Genomic DNA, 22,875 nt, shown 5'->3' with positions numbered 1-22,875 from the left:
CATTGTAGTATTTCTTTATTCAAATGTAAACACAAATGTGAATATTCTTTTTTGTTCTAATTAGTTATACATGACAATAGAATGCATTTTACACATCATACATAAATGGACTATGACTTCTCATTCTTCTGGTTGTACATGATGTAGAGTTACAACAGTTGTGTATTCATATATGCACATAGAGTTATAATGTCCAATTCATTCTACTATCATTCCTACCACCATACTCTCTCCCTTCCATCTAATCCAAAGTACCTCTATTCTTCCCTAGCCCCCCACCTTATTGTGTATTAACATCTGCATATCAGAGAAAACAGTCGGCTTTTGGTTTTTTGGGATTGGCTTCTTTGGCTCAGCATGATATTTTCCAGTTTCATCCATTTCCTGGCAAATGCCATAATTTCATTCTTCTTTAAGGCTCAGTAATATTCAATTGTGTATGTATACCACATTTTATTTATCCATTCATCCGTTGAAGGGCATGTAGGTCAGTTCCATAGTTTAGCTATTGTGAATTGAGCTGCTATAAACATTGATGTGGCTGTGTCTTGGTAGTATACTGATTTTAAGTCCTTTGTGTATAAACTGAGGAGTGGTGGAGCAGCTATGTAGTATTCTGTGTGTGAACTGTACTATATTTATTTTTCAGTCTCATTGCTGGATGCTGGAAGTATTTTCATTCTTTTGCTGTCCCATATGATGCTTCAGTGATTAACCTTGAACTTTCTTTGTTTTGTACATGCATAGGTACATGGTATGATAAATTCTCAAAAGTGAGATGGTGGTTAGTTTAAAGAGTAAATGCATAAATACATTTGTAATTTTGTTAAAAGTTGCTAAATGGTTAAAGGGATCATACCACTTTACATTGTTGCCACTAAATTCTGAGACTGTTTCCTCACAGCTTCTTCAATAGAATATTTGTCAAACATTTTGTATTTCTGGCAGCTTGAAAGTTGAGTAATATCTCATTGTAGTTTAATTTGTATTTCTCTCATTAACATGATCATTTCCAAAGCTTTTATCTTTTTTTAATACCGAGTTTGGAACCCAGGGTGCTCTACCTCTGAAGTTTATCTCCTGCCTCAGCCTCCCCAGTTGCTGGGATTTATAGACATGTACCACTGTACCTGGCCAGAATCCTTTTATCTCTAAAAGTATTAATATACCTTTTGTTCAAGACAGTTATTGAATGAGTAATTTCTACATTTAGGTGAAAATATTATTATACATGTTATTACAAGGTGTTTGCTGGGGGAAGACCAGGTCTGAACTGCTAAGGAACTCAGTCCTGCCTAACTATTCTTACTAAGCAAATATTTAACCATGTAGACAGTTGTTATTACTTCATACCAGAACTTTCTATAAGAGAGAAGTACAATCCCTTCACATTTTCTATTTATATCTTTCCTTAATTTCTATTTTATAAATATTTAAGAGTGATAAGTCATTCACTGTGGTTTGCATAGCATGATTGCCACTGGTGACCTTACTGCAAAGTGGGAAATTACCTTTCTGAACTATAACACTCATCTCTTAAATGCTGTGTATGATGAAATACAAAAGGTCAAATCCTTTTTTTGTGTGTGAATACAGTATATGTGTTACTTCCTCCGTTCCACGTTTATTGCCAGAATTTTTGGCAGCTATCTACAGCTATTATAAATTTAATTTTTAATGCAAAGGTTGTAACTAATATTGACCCCATACCTTTGATGATGGTAGCTATAAAATAAAAGTCATGTATGAATGGAGGAAGAAATGAGAGTGTTGTTGTAATTTGTGTCCTAAAAAATGAAGCTACAGAGATTATTGAGCTTCTAGTACATACGTACATTTGAGATCAAGTGAGAGACTAAGGTATAGGCAGTTGCTTTTAGCATCAGTTCTCTGTCGTAAACATTTATTCTATTGAATCATCTTACTAGTGTTCCTTTTCATTGTCCTAATGGATTAAGAGTTGGTCAAAAAAATCTGTTTTGTTCTGGTCTTATCTTAAAACTGTGCACTATGCTTTAGTGTTTTCAATAATAAAGTGACCTATTTTCTGCAATTTGGGAGTAGTTGACTAATGTAAAAGGAAGAAAAAAATCCTCATTGAAATGTTTTGAGGTTGGCTGTATAAATGTCAGTATTAGTGAAGAATAAATATGTTAAGAAGAAAAACTCCTTTCCATAAAAAGGGTCACACTTATCTTATTGCCCCCTTTCTCAAACAGGGTTCTATGAGAAAATGAAGTACTACAGAAAAAGATTTGCACAGTTCCCTCAAATCTTTTGTTTTTGTTTTTGATACTGGGTATTGAACCCAGGGCCTCAAGCATCCCAGGCAAGCACTCTGCCACTGAGCTACATCCCTGGCCCTTTTAATTTAAAAATTTTGAGAGAGAGTCTAAGTTGCTGAGGCTCACCTTGAACTTGGGATCCTCCTGCCCCAGCCTCCTGAGTAGCTGGGATTACAGGTGTGTGCAGCTGTGCCTTGTGTAATTCTTTCCCTAATTCTGCTAAGGATAGTGTATAGTTGGTATCATTCTGGATTGATAGGAGATAAGTTAACTCATTAAATTGTCTGGTAGAACCCTGTGGAAAAGGACTGTATCTAGAGTGTTTCATTAATGGGAATCATTAGCTGTATAAGTGTATTAATGGAGTTGAGCAAATGGTTCCTTCCCAAAAGCTGAAGGGAATACAGTTGTGTTGCTGCCTATGGGAGGTTACTATCTGGAGTACTCAGTGATATTTTGGTCACTATCTTTAATTTCCCTTTGAAGTAAGTTTTAAAGTATGAAGTGTTTTTAAGTATGATAGATATGAATACTATATGTTGCATTTTCTTCATTTGCTGATTGTCTACTGTTCATATTCTGTATAAGCAGTTTTGCATCAAAGGGGAGAGGACCTCTTTCCAAAGGAGTTAGGTTTGGCAATTAACAGGTTTAAGACAACACTTGAAATTTATGTTGCAAGTTGTTTTTGTTTCTGCTTTTATGCATCTTATTAGATTAGCAGTTTTCTCTTTTAAATATTTTTTTAGTTGTAGATGGACACAATACCTTTATTTTACTTATTTATTTTTTGTGGTGCTGAGGATCAAACCCAGTGCCTCACACACGCTAGTCAAGTGCTCTACCACTGAGCTACAACCCCAGCCCAGCAGTTTTTTTTTAAGTTAGTACTTTTAATCTGGTTCCCTCATACATTGCTGTATGAGGTAAATCTGTACATACTGACATAGTATGGTGTGTGTGTGTATACGTGTGTGTATCTAGTTGGTTAATTAGTTAAAGATACAGTATAGGATGCATAGTATTTCATTGAATGAACCCAGTTATCCTGAAGACGTAATTTCATACTACTTTAAAACATTTTTGGCAGTGGTTTGCATTTTATAAAAAGGAACTACAGTGAGTAAATAAACATGACCAACTGTTTAACATCACTAGTTCCTAGAGGTATACATGTTAATCTGTGGCCATTTTTACCTGTTTAATTAGTAAGAAAAAATTGTTAATGATTAAAATTACCATTTGTAATGGTGCAGTTAGTCATTCTAAACTGGGGGCAGTCCTATCCCCTGCTCCAGGGATATTTGATAATGTCTAGGGACATTTCGGGTGCCATGATGAGAGAGTTACTACTAGCATCTAGTGGATCTCAGAGACCTTCAGTGTACAGGACAAATACCTAAAATGCTGGGGTCAAGAAATGCTGTTGTAGCTGCACACCTGTAATCCCAGTGGCTCGAGAGGCTGAGGCAGGACGATCATGAGTTCAAAGCCAGTCTCAGGAACATTGAGGCACTAAGCAACTCATTGAGACCCTGTATCTAAATAAAATACAGGGCTGGGGATGTGGCTCAAGTGGTAGCGCGCTCGCCTGGCATATGTGCGGCCTGGGTTCGATCCTCAGCACCACATACAAACAAAGGTGTTGTGTCTGCCGATAACTAAAAAATAAATATTAAAAATTTCTCTCTCTTTCTCTCCCTCTCTCACTCTCTTTAAAAAATAAATAAATAAATAAAATACAAAAGGCTAGAGATGTGGCCCAGTGGTCAAGTGCCCCTGAGTTCAGTCCCCAGTACCCAAATAAAAAAAAAAAAGAAAAGAAAAGAAAGAAACAAATGCTGGTGTAGTGAAACTAGACCACTCATACATTGCTGTTAACATTAAATTGCCATTTATGATAATAAAATTTAACATATATTTGTGATAAGAATTCTAAGTGTTGACTTATGAAGTAGAAAATTCCTGAAATTTCAGCTTAAAAAATCAGGATTTTCATCTCTTCATTAGTATATTAACATACTTACAAACATAATTTTTTAAACAAAAAGCATAGTACTACACATACTTTTCTATATCTTGCTTATTTCACTTGGACATGGTACTATGTTTACTGTCTAATTTCCCACTGTGTGGATGCACCACAAATTTACCTTACCAATCCCCTGTTGGCTAACATTTAGTAGGTTGGTTTGTTGTTTTTGTAGTGCTAAGGATAGAATCTAAGACCTTATGCATGCTAGGCAAGTACTCTATCACTGAGCTATACCCCAGCCTAGTGTTTGGTGTTTTGAAATGTCACATTACTATGACTTCCATTGCGATGATCATATTTATGTGTAAATCTCTGAATCCTTGAGAGTATTTGTGTGGGGTAACTTTTGTTGTTTTGTAGGATACTTTTGGGGGGGTGAGTTGTGTACTGCGGATCTAACACAGGGCCTCATACACACTGGGTGATTTAGGTTTTGCATCACTGTGACAAAAAATACCCTCCAAGAACAACTTAGAGGAAGAAAAGCTTATTTAGCCCCAAGGTATCACAGATTTCAGTCCATAGATGGCTGACTCCATTGCGCTGGTCCCTAGGTAAAACAGAACAATATGGGAAGGGTACTGCATTGGGAAGGTGCACCTTTCATGACAGCAAGGAAACAGAGAGGGAAGCAGGAAAGGTGCCACATGGAAGTTACATCCTTCCAGGGCACACCCTTAGTGACCCACCTCCTCCAGCCATGTTGCATGTTACAGCTCTCATAATCTAATCATTTTACCTCTGAATATTCTTGCATTAACAGGAACTTTGGGGGACACCTCATATCCAAACCATAATACTGGATAAGCTGTCTACCAGTAGGATACTTTTAAAGGTAGAATTTCTAAGATAATGGATATGATCATTTAAAAAAGTTGGGAGATATTATTTTATTTCCCTCCAAAATTGCAGTGAAGACCTTTTGAAGGCAGTTGAACAAAATGTAAAAAGAGCCATAGGTATGGTAATGCTCTATTTCTAGGAATGTAGCACAAGGCAATAGCCCAAAGTATGTAAAAAAAAAATCACCAAGATATTCCTTCATGCTGTTGTTATAGAAACAAAAATATTGAAAATGTCTTCTAAATGTCTAACAATGGACATATGGTTAAATAAATTTTAAAAATCATGATCACTGTTGGTTAAAGAAGCAGAATTCAAAATTGCATATTCACTGATTATAATTAAATGTGAAATATTATGCATGTGACAAAAAGAGGGGACACAAATAAAGAAAATAATATTTATCTGTCAGGAAAGTAGAATGATAGGGTGATTTCCTCCCCAGCTGAATATTGTATGACTTTCAGAATTAAAAAAAAGTATGCATAAAAATGTTAACGCCTCAAGATAAAATGTTGGCTGATGTAGAAGGTGAGTTAAGATTTCAAATCAGAAGCCAGGATTTGCCTTAAACAGAAGAAAATAAACCCCTCAACTTATCATGTTTTCCACGCATCCTTGTACATTTTAGTGATTAAAGAATAAAATAGGGGCTGGGCTTGTAGCTCAGGGGTAGAGTACTTGCCTTGCATCTGAAAGGCACTGGATTCAATCCTCAGCACCACATATAAAAGTCTACAACTAAAAAAAATATTGAAAAGAAGAATTCTTAAAGTTTAAAAAAAGAACAAAATAATAATTAGTGTGTCTCTTGAATTTACTTGAACTAATCCAGGCAAAGCAACCTCATGAGGCATGGCATAGATATTTTTTCCCAGCTATCATCTTGGAAAATATTGCCAGGAAGAAAGAATGTTACTGTCGCAACATCCTTTGTTTTTCCAACCAGTTTATATATTTTAATGCTATAATGTGTTTAGATTTCATTTATGATGGTAGGACCCTTTATGTGTAGGTAAGGTAGCATTATATTAAAGGTATTTAATACTTATCAAAACAATATCAAATCTACTGGACCCCAAATAAATATTTAAACACAAATATTTAAATTTTTCAATTAAGATTGCCTCCGAAATTTGTAGATGCCACTAGCAGAAATTAATGTCGGTCATGTACTTCAATAAAATAGACAACAATTTAGAAAGTTTTAGTTTGGTCTTAGTTATTTTTAAATTTGACTTGGCATGTATGAAAAGAACTTGTTGTACATGGTATAGTAAAACACATTATTTAGCCTTGAACCATAAGAAAAAAATGGCAGTAACCACAGGGTGGATTCATTATATTCTTAGGAATGTGCTTTTTTCCTCTGTTTCTTTGACATGACTTGCATGATGCTTTTGAGTCTAGACTTTTTATAATGCTGGTACCTCAATTAACTGAGCTGAGAACCAGTAAGCACTGTTGGCAGAGACCTGCTGACAAGAGCAATTTTCTCAGCTATTTCTGTTTCCTGTGGTGACTATTATAAAAGAAGCTTTTTCAGACCAGGTTTGGACTGTGAATTCAAGATGGAGAGTGTCCCCTGTAATTGCCTGTCTTGGCTTGGTATGGAGTGACTTTCTTTCAGAAGTTTGGGGTGGAGGATCCAGCTGGGTATGCTCAAAGTACTGTTGAATGGATTCTAATTTCTTGGAAGGCCTTTCAAGCCCTTTTCCTATAAAAGTCCATTTTAGTGAGTGAATAGATATTAGGCATCTGGCCCATTCTGGTTTTCTAAAAGTTGGAAGAGCTCTTCAGTCACCTTTTTTCTTCCCATAGGAAAAACAAAGTGTGACTGGGTTAAGTATTGAATAATATTCGTATGCCTCTGCTGGAAACAAGTGGGATTTGTCACTAGTTTGTTCCCATTAGTGTGTTGGAGTTTGGGGGCACTCAGTAAGTGTAGTTCTTCAACAGAATCTCAAAATTTTACTACTGCATAGAATTGAGGATGGAGGAACAAGTTTGGAACAACTTTTATGTAGAGGTCTTTACAATGTTCTACCTCTTAAAATTGTCGTTTAAAAAAAAGCTGAGTTTTTTTTTTTGGGAGGGTGGGTTACTGGAGATTGAACTCAGGGACACTCAACCACTGAGCCACATTCCCAGTCCTATTTTGTGTTTTATTTAGAGACAGGGTCTCACTGAGTTGCTTAGTGCCTCGCTTTTGCTGAGGCTGGTTTGAACTCGCCATCCTCCTGCCTCAGGCTCCCAAGCTGCTAAGATTATAGGTGTGTGCGCCACCATGCCCAGTTAAGAAAAGCTGAGTTTTCTTGCTAGCTGGATACACGCAGGTTTTTTTTTTTTTTCCTTTGTAACCTTTTGCCCTTATTTTGACAATTCAAGCCCAAAGGGTTTTTTTTTCTCATTTCATCTTTCAAGTTCTGTACTAAGTAATGTTTTAAAGGCAAAGTTGCTTCTAGAAGTAAGAGCATTCTCTTTTTTGTAGTTCAATAGTGGCATACCAGCCAGCTGGAGACAATAGTCACACCTTTGATGTCACAGCAATGTTCAAGTCTATTGGAATCTTCCTGGGGATCTTCAGTGGATCTTTTGCAATGGGTGCTGCTACTGGAGTGGTGACAGCTTTAATATCCTTTTATCATTGTTTATCTTTTCTTGTTAACCTCACAAGGTAGTTAAACATGTAATCCTTGATTTCTCCTAGCTCCATGATTGGAATTGTATTATAATCATTAACCTTGTAACCAAGTGCTTGGTTTGAAAATCTGAAGCAGTTATCTTTGACAATAAGTAAAATTAAATAATTGTATTGCTTTGCATAGGGCCCAGTGCCTTAAAACTTTTGTACAATAATCTAATTAGACACAAGATTCCTGTGATAGAAAATTTTAAAGTTGTGGATTAAATTGATATAAAGGGATGGTAGGAAAGAGGGTGGAATGAGATGGACACCATTACCCCAAGTACATATATGAAGATACACACACACATACACACACAAAAGGTACATATACTTCAAAGAGCTTCTGGGCATTCTATGCTGCTGGTCAACCTGGCAATCTTCTGCTCTTTGTTTAATAGGACAGACAGGAGATATACAACCTGATGTTACATGAACAAAATATGGTTCCCTGGTGAGGATATAGAGGATTTCATCCCAGATCTCCCAATTTTAAACTTTGTGCTCTAGAGCCAATACTGCCACTAGTTAGCTATGAGAAATACTGGCAGTTCGTTCTTATTTTCATTCAGAAGATATTTCCTGATTGTCTGCTACATACCAACTGCTATGCTCTGAGTATTAAAGATAAACAAGGCAAATGTGGCCTCTACCTGCCTGGAGGATCTGGTGTTGTGGTAGATGCAAACATGATAGACATATTGACACTTTGCCTCTTTGGATCTCAGTGTAGGAAAATGGAAGGTGGGGACAGGAGGAAAGTTAAGTGGATCTTGATGCTCTCTAAGGAGTTTCCAGCTATAAATCTTCTAAGATACTTTCATATAAAACAAATATATTTTTTATGAGAATCTCTTTGTTTGGTATACATGGTGGAAGAGACTTCTCTAGTGTTTTTTATAGGTGAATTAAGACATGAAGGACAGTAAAATAATTCCAAAGAAGGAGACAGCACAGATAGTATCTCTTCCTTGTTATGGGTTCCTTTGAGAGAAGAAGTATATCTTGTTCATCTTTTTGTCATGATACAGAGTTGCTGAAGTAACTCTAGATTCTAGCCCAACAGTTTGTCACAATTTGGCATAGATCCTTCTACTACTGTCAACCAGCAAAATACTTTTTAAACTTGTATAAAGTGAGTTAAGTGCCTCAGTCTTTTCATTATGGAATGAATCCTCTACATTACAGATGTGTTAAATGTATGTGAAATCTCATGGAATCATGTTTTTATAAGTGTAAATTGATAGAATTTTTGAATCTGTCTTGCTTTGGACCACAGCTTCAAAGTTGCCATGTTGTATGTGCAATCTGTTGCTCTTGTCTGCCTGTCCTCCACTGTGTGGTTTCTGGCAAGGTATGTCATACTCATAAGAGTGGCTAAGCCATGACACTTTCTCTGAAGGGACAGCTGACTCTTCAGTAAGATGCTGATTCTAAGTTTCTTCACCTTAGTGTGTCCTTATTCTGTGGCTTTTGTGTTAGAAGGGCTAGAGAACCCTTCTCTTGCTTTCATGGTTGCCTTGCTTTGATGCTTATTTTTCTAGTCACACATTTGTATTCCAAGATCTCGTTACCAGGCTTAACTGTCTCACGTGACAAAGTTCACCAAATTGCGGGAGTTTCAGTTGCTGGAGACAGGCTTGTTCTTCTTGATGTCCTGGAGTACCTTTCTATTGGCTGAAGCATGGGGCTTCACAGGTGAGTTACTTTCTCCTTTTCATTGTAAACTCTTATATAAAAGAGTGATTTAGTAAGCCACTTCTGCAAGTGAATCAACGTCTTCATATTTGAACATATTTATTGGGATTTAAGCTGTCATTTTAGGATGTCAACAAAATATTCAATGGAAGTTGTTCCTCTCAGCAAAGTAATTCAAAGTAAATGAAAATATAGGTACCATGCATGTAATTGGCCTTTGTAAAACAAAAGCCTCAGTTTAAAAGTTGGGAGCCATCCTTTTATGTGAACTTGGAATTTGTTGTCTTTATAGGTGTCGTTGCAGTATTGTTTTGTGGCATCACACAAGCACATTACACATACAATAATTTGTCCACGGAGTCTCAACATAGAACAAAACAGGTAAGACTGACTTTATAATAAATTTGTGAATAAATGTTCCTCCTTTCAGCAAAATACAAATTTCCTTAAAAATAGTCTTTAGTTTGTTCAAGGTGTTATATTACTCTTCTTTTTTTTTAAGAGAGAGAGAGAGAGATTTTTAAAAATTTTTTTTTAATATTTATTTTTTAGTTTTCGGTGGACACAACATCTTTTTTTAAAGAGAGAGAGGGAGAGAGAGAGAATTTTTAATATTTATTTTTTAGTTTTCGGTGGACACAACATCTTTGTTTGTATGTGGTGCAGAGAATCGAACCCGGGCCGCACACATGCCAGACGAGTGTGCTACCACTTGAGCCACATCCCCAGCCCCGAGAGAATTTTTTAATATTTATTTTTCAGTTTTCGATGGACACAACATCGTTATTTTATTTTTATGTGGTGCTGAGGATCTAACCCAGCGCCCCGTGCATGCCAGGCAAGTGCATTACCGCCTGAGCCACATCCCCAGCCCTGTCTTACTCTTCTTTTGACTTTAGAAATAGATGAGACAGGCAAGCTAGAGAGTGATAGCTTACTTAGGGTGGAGATAGATCAGCAGAATAGTCAGGGCTTATAATTGTATTTCCAGTAACCAGTTATTTAGCTTCTTCTCTTAACCTAATGTAGCCTTTTTTAAGAGTAATGTTTTAGAAACTCACTCTGGCTTGATTAGAACTGCCACTATGTGATACAGATAAGTTTAATTTCTGATCTGACTAGATCTGTGGGGCCTGAGAACACTAACTTCCTTCAGTCTTCACTCAGACCCTGCAAAACCTCTGTTTCCAGGAACCCCAGGGGACTGTATCAGTAATTGGGTACTGAATGATCACTTGCACAAGAATTGCAATGATCACCTGAAAGGAATTGTGAAGAAAATAGACATATAATTTTCCAGTCTTAGGAAATATATGGACAAATAAATAACCAAAATGTACTGTTAGGAATAGAAACAGGTACATACTTATGATTATTATAGTAAGATTTAGGAGCTTTCAGTTTTGCCAGATAGTTTTGAGATGAGCCAGGAAAGGATCAACACTAGAGCAGGAGCAACAATTTCTTTCTTTTCTTTGCCCTGGAGTCGCAGATTTAATTTATGACTTATGCCTTCCCCACTCCTTCAGAAGTGTGATCCCAGTGTATATCCTCTCCCAAGCATATACACTGGGGTTACACATCCTTTTAACAAATTATCTCAGTGCATTAAGAATAGAGAAGAAAACCAACTTGGGGGATGTTCAGCATTTTTCTGGGTAACAGGGTAGGGCATTAATAAGCCACAGATTAAGCGTTTCCATTCTTGTTACTGATGAGAATCCTGATAGGAATACTAGATTATGTGCTTCAGATTCTGTGACATAATAGGCCATTAGAGAAGAGGGGCCATGGTTTGAGGCTTCAGTATCTGAAAGGCTATCATAAAGGAAATGGTATACCTACAAGGATGGGAAGGATTTGGAAAGGCCTAAGGGAAACAAAGGTAACAATTAAAAAGGATGCAGTAAAGTGTAGAGCAGGGGCTCACCAACTAGAGCCTTCAGATAAAATCTGGCCCTTGCCAGTCTGTTGGCTAAGAATGGGCTTTATATTTCTAAATGATTATATAATTTCTAAATGATTAAGAAAAGATCACAAGAAGATTCTATGACCCATGAAAGTCATATGGAAATCACATTTTAACATCCATTAAAGGTTTTATTGGCACACAGCCACACATACTCTTTTTTTTAAGTGTATAGCTTAGGGTTTCTTTTGTGCTACACTGGCTGAGTTGAGCAGTTGTGACAGAGACCTTGTAACCTGTAAACCCTCAAATATTTACTCTCTGGAAAAGTTTGCCAACCCCTATGTTGTAGTTTAAAGCTGAGACTATGCAGTCACTGTATTGTGTTCTACTGCTTACTGGCTGTGTGATCAGGAGCAAGTTATGTAACTTCTCTGTGCATCAGTTCTTTAAAATAAAATAATGCCAGGCATAGTGGTGCGTGCCAATTGTCCCAGCTATGTTGGAGGCTGAGGTGAGAGCATTGTTTGGTCCAGGCTGGTCTTGAACTCTAAGACTCACATAGTGAGACCCATCTAAAAAAACAAAACACCACCAGGACTGGGTGTATAGCTCCAGTGGTAGAGCACTTTCCTAGCATGCCTGAGGCCCCAGGTTTGATCCAGCACCACAATCAAACAAAACTAAACTAAATAAAATGAAACAGATGATAATAGTACTTACCTCACAGAGTTGTGTTTTTTTTTTCTTTTTTAATTTTATTTTGTCACAGAGTTTTTTTGAGATAAAAGCAAGACAATGTATGTGAGATCCTTATTTTAGTACCAGGCATATACTGAAAAATAAATAAATGTAGCTATTATTATTAAATAAGTAGGAATAATAGCATATTAAATCAGTTAAGTATAATTAAACCTAACTTACTTATTTTAATGTTTATTGTCATTTTTTATAATAAGCCAACTCTGTCTTAAGAAGATGAACTTCGAGGAGCAGTGGCACACACTTGTAATACCAGCAACCTGAAAGTCTAATGCAGGATTGCACGTTTGTGGCCAGCCTCAGTAACTTACCAAGGCCTCTCTCAAAATGAAAAGTAAAAAGGACCATGGATGTTGTTCACTGGTAGAGCACCCCTGGATTCACTACCTACTACTACCAAAAAAAAAAAAAAGGAAAAAAAAGAAAAAAGTTAAAGAAAGGAAGGAAAAAGAAGAAGAAAATTAACTAACTTGTCCAAGGCAACATAGTTAGCAAGTGGGGATGGCAAGGTTCAAATCTAGGCATTATGACTCCTGAGCCCATGTTCTGAACTTCCTACTTGGTATTATTGTCCAGAGGGCTCACGAGGAAGAGCAGAGATAGATAACTATAATGGCCAGAGGGATACCAGCCTATGGTATCCCTTTCAGCAAATCTTGTATACTTGCTGTTAGTGATACTTGGGGAGGCAGTGACATGAATGGGGTGGGGTGGGCAGGAAGCAAGGGAGGGCACCAAGTGCAGGATTCTAGTGCATAAGCCCTGTCTCTAGGAGGCTTCCTCCCTGAGAGATAAGACCCACAAAAAAAGTAAAGTCAGCAGCAAGTCAGTGAAACCATCATGATACTGCAGCACTCAATGTCAGGATGAAAAGAAGTTGAATTAGCCAGGAGCAGTGGCACATGCCTGTAATCCCAGAGGCTTAGGCAGTAGGATCACAAATTCAAAGCCAGCCTCAGCAACTTAGCAAGGCCCTAAGCAACTCAGTGAGTCCCTGTCTCTAAATAAAAGGGGGGGGGGATGGGGATGGGGATGTGACTCAATGGTTAAGCATCCCTGGGTTCAATCTCCAGTACTAAAAAACAAGAAATTGAGTTGGATCTTTATAGCTTATAGAGAGGAAAGTATCTTGAAACTGCTGTTTTTTAGAGATTCATTGTGGGGGTAGGAAATGAGGATGTCAGGGATATCAGTTAGGGTCCTCTTGCAGCATTATGGGTGGGAAGTGATGAAAACTAAACTAGGGCAGTGGAGGACACAAGGAACATTCCAAAAGAAAAATTGACATGGTTAGGAGGTAGAGGAGAAGACCGAAGATGGGGATTCAGAGTAGGGAAGCTGATTGAAAGAGGTGAGGAGGCAACAATTCTCATTCTTTTTATGGGACTGGAAATATCTCTGCATTCACTCCCCTCTGAGTCATGTATTTTGGGTTTATGCATGAAGTTTACATATGTGAAGTATCTATTTCATTATCTTAGTAATACTCATGTTTTAAAATCGCATGACTTAATTCATTTACTCGACTAATCTTTTAAAATTTCGTTTCAGTTGTTTGAGCTTCTCAATTTCTTGGCAGAGAATTTCATCTTCTCCTACATGGGACTGACACTTTTTACCTTCCAGAACCATGTCTTTAACCCAACATTCGTAGTAGGAGCTTTTGTATCCTTTATCATATATTCTGTTTTGAAAACTATCTTAATTGAAATTTTCATTTGGTTTTTGGATATATGACTGATAATAATACATTTAAATATGTAAAATTTTCCTCTGAGTAAAACAAATAAGGATTTCAACTCTCTTTATCTATTCCATTCTATTGATTTTATTCTGTTATTTTTATTTCTGTTTATCGCACAAATAACATTGACGGATTGAAATGACAGAATAGTTTGTACCATTCCGCCAACCCCCAAAGGTAACCCTGTTTGGCTTCTGTTACTAAATAGAAGGAGGAGAACATGAATACTGAAGAATAGTTAGTAGCCTGTGTCACAGAACAGTAGATAAAAGAAGAAAGCTCGGGGCTAGGGATGTGGCTCAAGCGGTAGTGCGACTCGCCTGGCATGCTTGCGGCCCAGGTTCGATCCTCAGCACCACGTACAAACAAAGATGTTGTGTCCGCCAATAACTAAAAAGAAATAAATATTTAAAAAAAAAAGAAGAAGAAGAAAGCTCAAATGAGGCCCCTTTCTTTCCCTTTTTTTTCTCTCTCTCTCTTCCATATGAGCACATTGAGTCTTTAAAAACCAATTAAAAGGAAGAAGCTGAGAATATAAAAGAGAGCCAACAAAAGTGTAAGCTCATGAGAAGACAGAGTTGGAATCCCAAGTATGTGGGGAGGAATTGGCCTTCACTGGGAGGAAGGAAAGATGTACCCTTATTACAGGAGAGGATAGGGCATGTGAAGAGGTAGGTACACCTGTAAGATGGAGCTCTTAGCCGATGGCTTCTATTTTTAACTGTGAAGTAGAAGGTGAGATCATCTGCTGAGAGTGAAATAGAGAAGTATCAGTTATCCATTTTATAACAAATTACCCAGAACTTAGCTTAAAACAATAAACATTCTTTACTTCCCACAGTTTTTGAGGGTCAGGAATCCTGGAACAGCTTAGCTGGGTGAATCTGGCTCCAGGATCTCTCAGGAGAGTGCAGTCGTGCTATTGGCAGAGACTGTACTTAAGACTTGCCTAGGACTGGAGGTTCCTACTCCAAACTTACTCACATGGTTGTTGGCAGAAGTCTCCCATCCTGTTCCACAGGGACCTCTCCATAGGGCAGCCTAAACCATGGCTTCTCCCAGATTGAGCATCAAGATTGAGAGAGCATCAAGATGTTGGCTGAAATACCTATTATAACCCAATCTTGGAAGTGGCATACTGTCATCACTTCTGCAATATTCTGTTGGTCACACAGACCAAACCTGGTACAGTGTGAGTAGTGAATATACAAGGGGACTATCTTGGAGACTGACTTCACAGGTGATAGGAGTTTTGCGGAAGATGAAGAAAGTTTATGAAATTGTTGCAGAGTGGGAGAGTGAGTTGACCAATGAAACGCAATAGGATTATTGAGCAATAAGTAGGAATCCATTTCAGTTTGAGGAACAGATTCTACATCAAGAGAACCAGTGTGCCCTATTCTATGCCTTTGTCCAGAAGGACTTAGCCATAAGCATGAAGAAAAGAGATAGTCCATCCAACTTTGGGCTTTTGTTCAGTGGGTGCAGTATAATAAGAGAGGGACAAAGCTAATATTAGGATATTGGAAAAAGATTATTACAAACACGTGGATAAGAAGGGGAGTGAATAAGAGAGAGGACTGATAAAGGAGAAAGTAAGGCCATCTTTGGACTGGAGATTCCAGTGTGGTAAAAGAATAATCATAGTGGGCTAGTGGAATGCACAATATAGAAAGAAAGGTTGTGGCCAAAGAGATGAATGTTTGCATAAGTGATTTTCAAAAGAAGTTATTTAACAAAGCTCAGAATGAAGATTCTGCCAAAGAGATTGGTATATTTTTTTAAAATCAACACTCAATATAAAATCTCTCTTGAAAAGTAAGGTATTACTGAAATACCATTCTGCAGAATCTTCTGGATAAAAAGATAAAACTCTATTAATAAATTAAGAACCTTAGCTGAAAGACAACCATGAGATTAGTAACTTTATGTCCTGTGAATATTTAAGAAATTTTTGAGCAGTCAAATGGCTTGATCTACTGTACTCAATCTGGAAATAAGGTTAAAATGTTCTCTAGAGGTCCCTAAATCTGTTGGGAACTAAAATTCCTCAATTTAAAAATTTTGTAAAAATCGACTCTTAACAGGAGAGAGCTGTTCTCTTTCTGCCTACATTAGGTAAGATGTAGGTTTGGTTTCATGTAACAACGACTCAAATTTAACCTACATTTAAACAAGACAGAAGTTTTTCTTTTCTTTTTCATGTAGAAGTCTGAGCTGGTGTGTCAGCTCTGCTCTACAGAGTCATCAGGGACCCAAGCAACCTTATTCCTGCTCTCCTTAGGGAGTTGCTCTTTTCCATGTGGTCCAAGATGTCTCATCCCTATGTCTGCCAATTGCCTTTGAGGGCAGAAATATGTGTACATCAGTACCACTTCACATCACTTGATACACCTACATGCAAGGGAGGCTGAGAATCATAGTCTTTATCTGGGTAGCTATGTACCCAAATAAAAATAGGGAGTGGGAGGGAAGAGTGTCCACTACTATAAAGGCTAGAAAGAGAGAGATAGTAGGGAGAATTAGCAGTTGCTGCTATAGGATCCCACATGCTATTATTTTCTTTTGTTTTAGGAAATCACTATTTTAGATAATTTTTATTTTAGAATAAAATCATCTCATATACCCTCCAGTTTCCCCTATTGTTAACATCTTAGCCTGCTACATTTTGTCACAACAAATGAGCCAATATGAATACATTATTATTAACAAAAGTTCATACTGAAATCAGATTCACACAAATTTTTCCTGATGTCCCTTTTCTGTTTCAGCGTCCCATCCAGAAAACCATATTATATTTGGTTGTCATGTCTCTTTAAGTTCTGCTAAACTGTGACAGTTATTCGGCTATTCCTTGTTGTTAAGGACCCTTGGCAGTTTTGAGACATATTGACCAGGTATTTGGTTGAGTGTTCCTCAACTGGAATTTGTCTGGTGTTTTCCCCATGATTAGATTAGGGTTATGTTTTCTTTGGGATGAATACCTCAGAAGTAAAGTACTGTTACCTTAGCCTCCCTGAGCCTTTTCTGCCTCAGCCTAAGAATTGACCATTTCTTCAAGGAGTCCTGATTCCTTTTATTGGAGAATGATATTAGAAACCAAGATCTGGATACTCGGTGTGCTCATCACTACTGAGTGTCTTAGATTCTAGTCCCTGTCAGCTGATAAACCAAGGAAATAATCTATGTATGTACTAAGTGATGTAGTTACATATATCTATAAATATTTCATTTTGTAGCTATTTATATCTGCATTAAACTAAACATGAGTTCATACTTAAGCTCCAACTATATTCCATTACTTGCCTGGCTACATCAGCGTGCCCAGTGTGCCATGCTTTTTTTAAAAATATTTATTTATTTATGTATCTTTAGTTTTTAGGTGGATACATTAGTTTGTTTTTATGTGGTGCCGAGGATAGAACCCAGTGCCTCATGCATGCTAGGGGAGCACTCTACCACTGAGCCACCACCTTAGCCCCTGCCATGCTTTTTAATGACTAGCAGAACAGTATGTTTGTTTCCTCTGAGTAATGTGCTATATCTTGATGTTATGACAGCTACAGCATCACTAGGCAATGGGAATTTTTCAGCTTCATTGTAATCTTATGGGACCTATGGTGTATGCAGTTTGTCATCGATTGAAACATTATATGGTGCATGACCATTTAGCAGTATCAGAATTGTTAACCAGTACTCCCATGGGAGTACTTTACCAATAGACACATCATTTGTATGTGCGCTTCTTTTGCCTTTAATCTTACAGGCTGCATTCTTTTCCAAGTTTACTAAGGTCAGCATTGTTTCTACCATGTTACTTTGTTTTCAATATTAGATTTCCCTTTATATTCCTTTCAGGAAATGGTATTGGAACTGTATTGTGCCCCCTGAGATAAAAACTGTAATTATAAAGCAGGAGTTTGTATAAGACAGCAAGTAGAGAAAAAGACACTAATATTGGTTTCTAGTTAAAACCAATCTTAACTCACCTTAAGCCTGTCCTTTGCACCAGGTTGGAAGTATAGATTCAGTGGGATGAATTAGGGCTTGCAGGACTTTCAGTGGTGTGAGGTGGCTGAATTGCCATTTGTTCTTAGAAAGGATGGGGTAGGGCTGGGGTTGTGGCTCAGTGGCAGAGTGCTTGCCTTGCATGTATGAGGCCCTGGGTTTGATCCTCAGCACCACATAAAAATAAATAAACAAAATAAAAGTATTAAAAAAAAGAAAGGATGGGGAGATTTAGCCAACATTACTCTTTTTATCAACACTGACAATGAAAATGAATTATAACTATTATATTAATAATGTTAAATATATAGTAGTGAAGCTCTGCTTTGAAACATCTTTTTCTTCATCTAATGAATTTCCTGTATGTTAAGCCTGTACTGTCCAATTTGGTAGCAATTAGCCATGTGTGATTATTTAAATTTAAATTAATAAATGATATAAGGATTAAAATTTCAGTTCCTCAGTCACACTTGTCACATTTTAGGTGCTCATTGTATTGGACAATACAGATAGAAAATTTCCCTCATTGCAAAAATATGTGTTGGACAGCACTGTGTTAGACAATGGAATCAAGATTGACTGTTAAAAACTGAGCTCCCTGAAATGGCTTTTGACTGTCTTAAATGTATAGTCTAAATAATGTCAATAGTAAGAAGAAATAATCCTTAACCTATTAATAATTTTAGATTGCTATTTTCTTGGGAAGAGCTGCCAATATTTACCCCTTGTCTTTCTTACTTAATTTGGGTAGAAGAAGTAAGATTGGATCAAATTTTCAACATATGATGATGTTTGCTGGTAAGTTAAAATTTCTTCTCTAGTCTTCCTCAAGAAATCATTGACAACACAGATTATATGCCAGTTTATGTGATTTGAAGCTGAAAAATCATGTCCCTAATAAAGGACTCTTTGAAACATGGACATTGCATAATCAAGGTGAAAATTCTTATAGTATCTTATTCCCTTCTATAGAATTTTTTTTATATTCTGTTTCCAAATGTTTGGTTCAAAAATATATTAATGCAAGTTAAGAAAGGTAAAGATGAATGCAGTTTTCACTCAAAAACCTGTAAGTGAATGTTTATAACAAATCTGTTTATAATTACCAAAAACTTGGCAACAACCCACATGTCTTTTTTATGAGTAGATGGAAGAACAAACCATGATATATTTATGTCATGGAATACTACTTAGCAGCAAAAAGAGAAAACTATTTGTGTTACTTAGCTTTTCATCACTGTGACCAAAATATCTGACAAAAATAACTTAGAAGAGGAAAAGTTTATTTTGGCTTATGGTTTCAGAGGTCTTAGTTCATGGTCAGCTGACTATTGCTCTGCACCCGAGGCTAGGTAGAACACAAAAGGGGCTGATTAAAGATAGCTGCTCAGTTAGGACCACCAGGAAGTGAGGGTGGGGGTATAGAGAGGGTCAAGATATAATCCCCAAGGGCACATCCCTAGTGAAATGTCTCCTCCAGCTATACCCCACCTCCTATAGTTACCACTCAATATAGTAGTCCTTTCAACTTATTAATTCATTAGATGGCTTAATTAACCAATTAGGTCACAGCTCCAATAACCTAATCATTTCACCTCCTGCATTAACACAGGAGCTTTGGAGTCCACTTCAAATCCAAACCATAACTATTGATCCACACAAAGAAGTGGATGAATTTCAGTGGCACTATGCTGAGGGAAAGAAGCTGGTCTCAAAGGTTAGATGCTCTATGATTCTGTTCACATGACATTCTCAAAAAGACAGAATCATGGTGATGGAGAACAATCAGGGGTTTGGCAGGGTGACAAAGAGGTTAGACTAAAAGGGATAGCACAGAGGTGTTGGGATAAGATGAAACTGTTCTGTGTCTTCATTGTGGCAGTGCTCTACTCATTGTCAAAACTCATGGAACTGTATATCAAAAGATGAATTCTTCACATAAATTAAAATATAAATTTTAAGGAATTAAAATATCAATACATGTCAGTATCATGCTAATTCTCTTACTATTTGTGTATATTTAGCTATATTAATATTTATTTCATATTTGTTCACCTGCTTCTAAGCTTTAGGACATGCTTTATATCTCTGATTTTATGAAGCTCATGTTGGTGATGCGTTATTGAAGAATACCTCTTCCATTCCTTTGTAGGCCTTCGTGGTGCAATGGCATTTGCTTTGGCCATTCGAGACACTGCCACTTATGCTCGGCAAATGATGTTCAGCACCACACTTCTTATTGTGTTTTTTACCGTGTGGGTATTTGGTGGTGGTACCACTGCCATGCTGTCGTGCTTGCATATAAGGTAAGTAGGAACTGGAGGCCTCATTTTAATGTGATATTTTAATTCAGCTTATTTTTCTTTTAGTCATGAGAAGATTTTAAACTTTGGTGACTCTGTAATGTGTCATTTTTTTCCTTTTAAAAAGCATAGAAGATATAGTACAGAAAAATGAAACTATGTAAAACAAAAGTAAATAAAAACCATCATTAACCCTTTGAAGGATATCTTTTCAGATCTTTTGCTAGGCAATGTATGTATTTTGAACAAAAATGTGCAATACTAAGGGTACTCTTGTAGACTGATTTTGTTAAACGTAATATAGCATGAATTCATATCATTATTTGAATGGCGGCATATATCCAGAAGTACTTAAATCAAATTCCTGTTGTTAGGCCTGGGGCTATAGCTCAGTGATAGAGCTCTTGCCTTGCACATGTGAGGCACTGGGTTCAATCCTTAGTACCACATAAAAATAAACAAACAAAATAAAGGCATGCTGTCCATCTATAACTACAAAAAAATTTTTTTTAATTCCTATTGTTGGATTTTTGTATTGAGTTTAAAATTTTGCTGTTGCCATTACCATTTGAGGATTTTGCTGTTACTGTCAATAATGTGAACCTTCTTAAGTATGTACACCTCTTTGCAGTTATTTGTAGGATGCATCCTAGAAATGGAATTGCTTAACCTAAAGGATGTGCATGGCTGGGCATGGTGGCACGTGCCTAAAATCCCAGTGACTTGTGAGACCAAGGCAGTAGCATCACAAGATTGAGGCCAGCTTCAGCAATTTAGCTAGACACTGCCTCAAAATAAAAAGGGCTGGGAATACATCTCAATGGTAAATACAGCTCTGGGTGTAATTCCCAATATCAAAAAGAAGGATATGCATATATTTAAGGTGTTCAGTCATATTACCAGGTTGGATTCATTTGTAGTGTGTGAGACAATCCAATTTACCCCAGCCCTAATCCATAATAGATGTTATCATTCTTTCTCATGTTTATGATCACCACTGTTTCTAACCTAACAAACCAAGGCTAAGATCATGAGGCCTTAGTCTTCAATGTGTACTACTTAATGTATTCAATTTGAAAGCTATCTTGTATCTCAAGAGTTCTACATTTGTTTCCATGGATACAGCAGCCTGTGTTGTTCCTGAAGCCTTTGTAGATTTTAGTTCTGTTTGGCTAAAACTTCATAGATGTTAAGGGTTACCAGGCTTCCAGAATATGAAGGTTCATTAGAGAAAACATTTCACATTTTATAGAATCTGTTCTTTTTTTCCATTCTGTCATGCCTTTCTTTTAATTTTGTAAAGACCAGCCAGCCTTGAATAACACTTTAAATGTTGTTATTGCCATCTTATTCTCTTTGCTATCCAAATCCCCTTTTTAATAATCTCTGTGTTGTTATTATGTGTAGTAGACAATATACTGTAGCATATGTTTTTATAATCCTAATGTTCTTACAGACATTATTGCTTCAAGGAAGACCTGGAATTTATCGAGCACCTACTATGTGCCAGGCATTGTGCTAACTGTATTTAATGTGTTTATCTAATTATAGAAACTCTGTTTTACAAATGAAGAAATAGAGACTTAGAAAGATTCTTAGTTGTCCAAGGTGATATATATGAAATTAAATGGTGGACAGAGGAGCCTCTGGTTTTATTTAGTTTCTTCTGTACCACAATGCATAAAAAATTGACAGTAGTACATTTCAAAAGGACTAAGTTCCTTTCTTTTCTCAATGGCTTATAAGTGAAGACTCTACTAAGGAGAACAAAATTAAATGTAAGATAATTTAGGAAAAGTAATACTCTTCGGTAGAGTCTCAGGTTTAAGGAGAATCAGTTCTTTTCCCTCCACAAAAACTAAACAAAATACCCATACTTTACTATCCCTGCCAAGAAAAAAGCAAAATCAAAAATCTAGCTACTCACATAGAGCTTAATCTGTGTCACTAGCTTTGAAACCTCTCTGGCTGGCCCCATCTTGCGCATTTTGTAACATGAATGGAATGCAATTAAATACATTGCCTTATAGTCTTAGATAACTTCTTGTTTTTTGTTTTGAGTTTTTCAGCCTCTTTGTGACAGAGGCAGTGTTTTAAGCTTCTCTTCCCACCCTCCCAATTTGCCTAGTATAATTTTGAAAATACTGAGGTATCCTGAAAGTTGAAGATGCATGCACACTTAAACTTGGTTTTGAGTTCTTGCCCCTTCTTACTAATTCTGCAATCTTTGGCAAGTTCTTTAACCTTTCAAAGCCTGTTTCCTCATTTGTATCATGTCCATCTTAGTAGCTACCTCTTAGGGTGGTTGTTAGGATTCAGTGAGCTTATGTCTACAAAGCTCTTTGCATAGCCTTTCAAATGTGTCTTTGTCCATTCACTTGATGAATCACTTACTGAGCACCAGCCATGTGTCAAGCACTGTTTTAGGCTCCAATTCGGTGATTTGCAGCCAGGGACCATTTTGCCCACCAGGAGACATTTGGCAGTGTTTTGATACATTTTTGATTGTCACAACTGGGAGAGGGGACTTCTACAGGTTTCTGCTGAGTGGGGGCCAGGGATGCTGGTAAACATCCTATCATGCACAGGAAAGGTCATCCCC

The 22,875-nt window shown here is 37.0% G+C and overlaps 1 protein-coding gene across 2 annotated transcripts in view; it reads left to right on the top strand.

Annotated features, from left to right (window-relative positions):
- Positions 1–22,875, top strand: part of Slc9a6 (solute carrier family 9 member A6) — a 55,967-nt gene that overhangs the window by 15,661 nt on the left and 17,431 nt on the right. For both annotated transcript variants that reach the window (XM_026392207.2, XM_026392205.2), the window contains 6 exons: positions 7,655–7,796; positions 9,442–9,547; positions 9,840–9,928; positions 13,770–13,883; positions 18,657–18,768; positions 20,123–20,276. In XM_026392207.2, coding sequence (XP_026247992.1) covers positions 7,655–7,796; positions 9,442–9,547; positions 9,840–9,928; positions 13,770–13,883; positions 18,657–18,768; positions 20,123–20,276 — 717 coding nt within the window. The remainder of the gene's footprint in view (positions 1–7,654; positions 7,797–9,441; positions 9,548–9,839; positions 9,929–13,769; positions 13,884–18,656; positions 18,769–20,122; positions 20,277–22,875) is intronic.

This window comes from Urocitellus parryii, chromosome X (assembly GCF_045843805.1).
Source record: "Urocitellus parryii isolate mUroPar1 chromosome X, mUroPar1.hap1, whole genome shotgun sequence".
Lineage (NCBI taxonomy): Eukaryota > Metazoa > Chordata > Mammalia > Rodentia > Sciuridae > Urocitellus > Urocitellus parryii.
The sequence above is the reverse complement of the archived record's forward strand: the minus strand, read 5'-3'. Positions and strand labels throughout refer to the sequence as shown.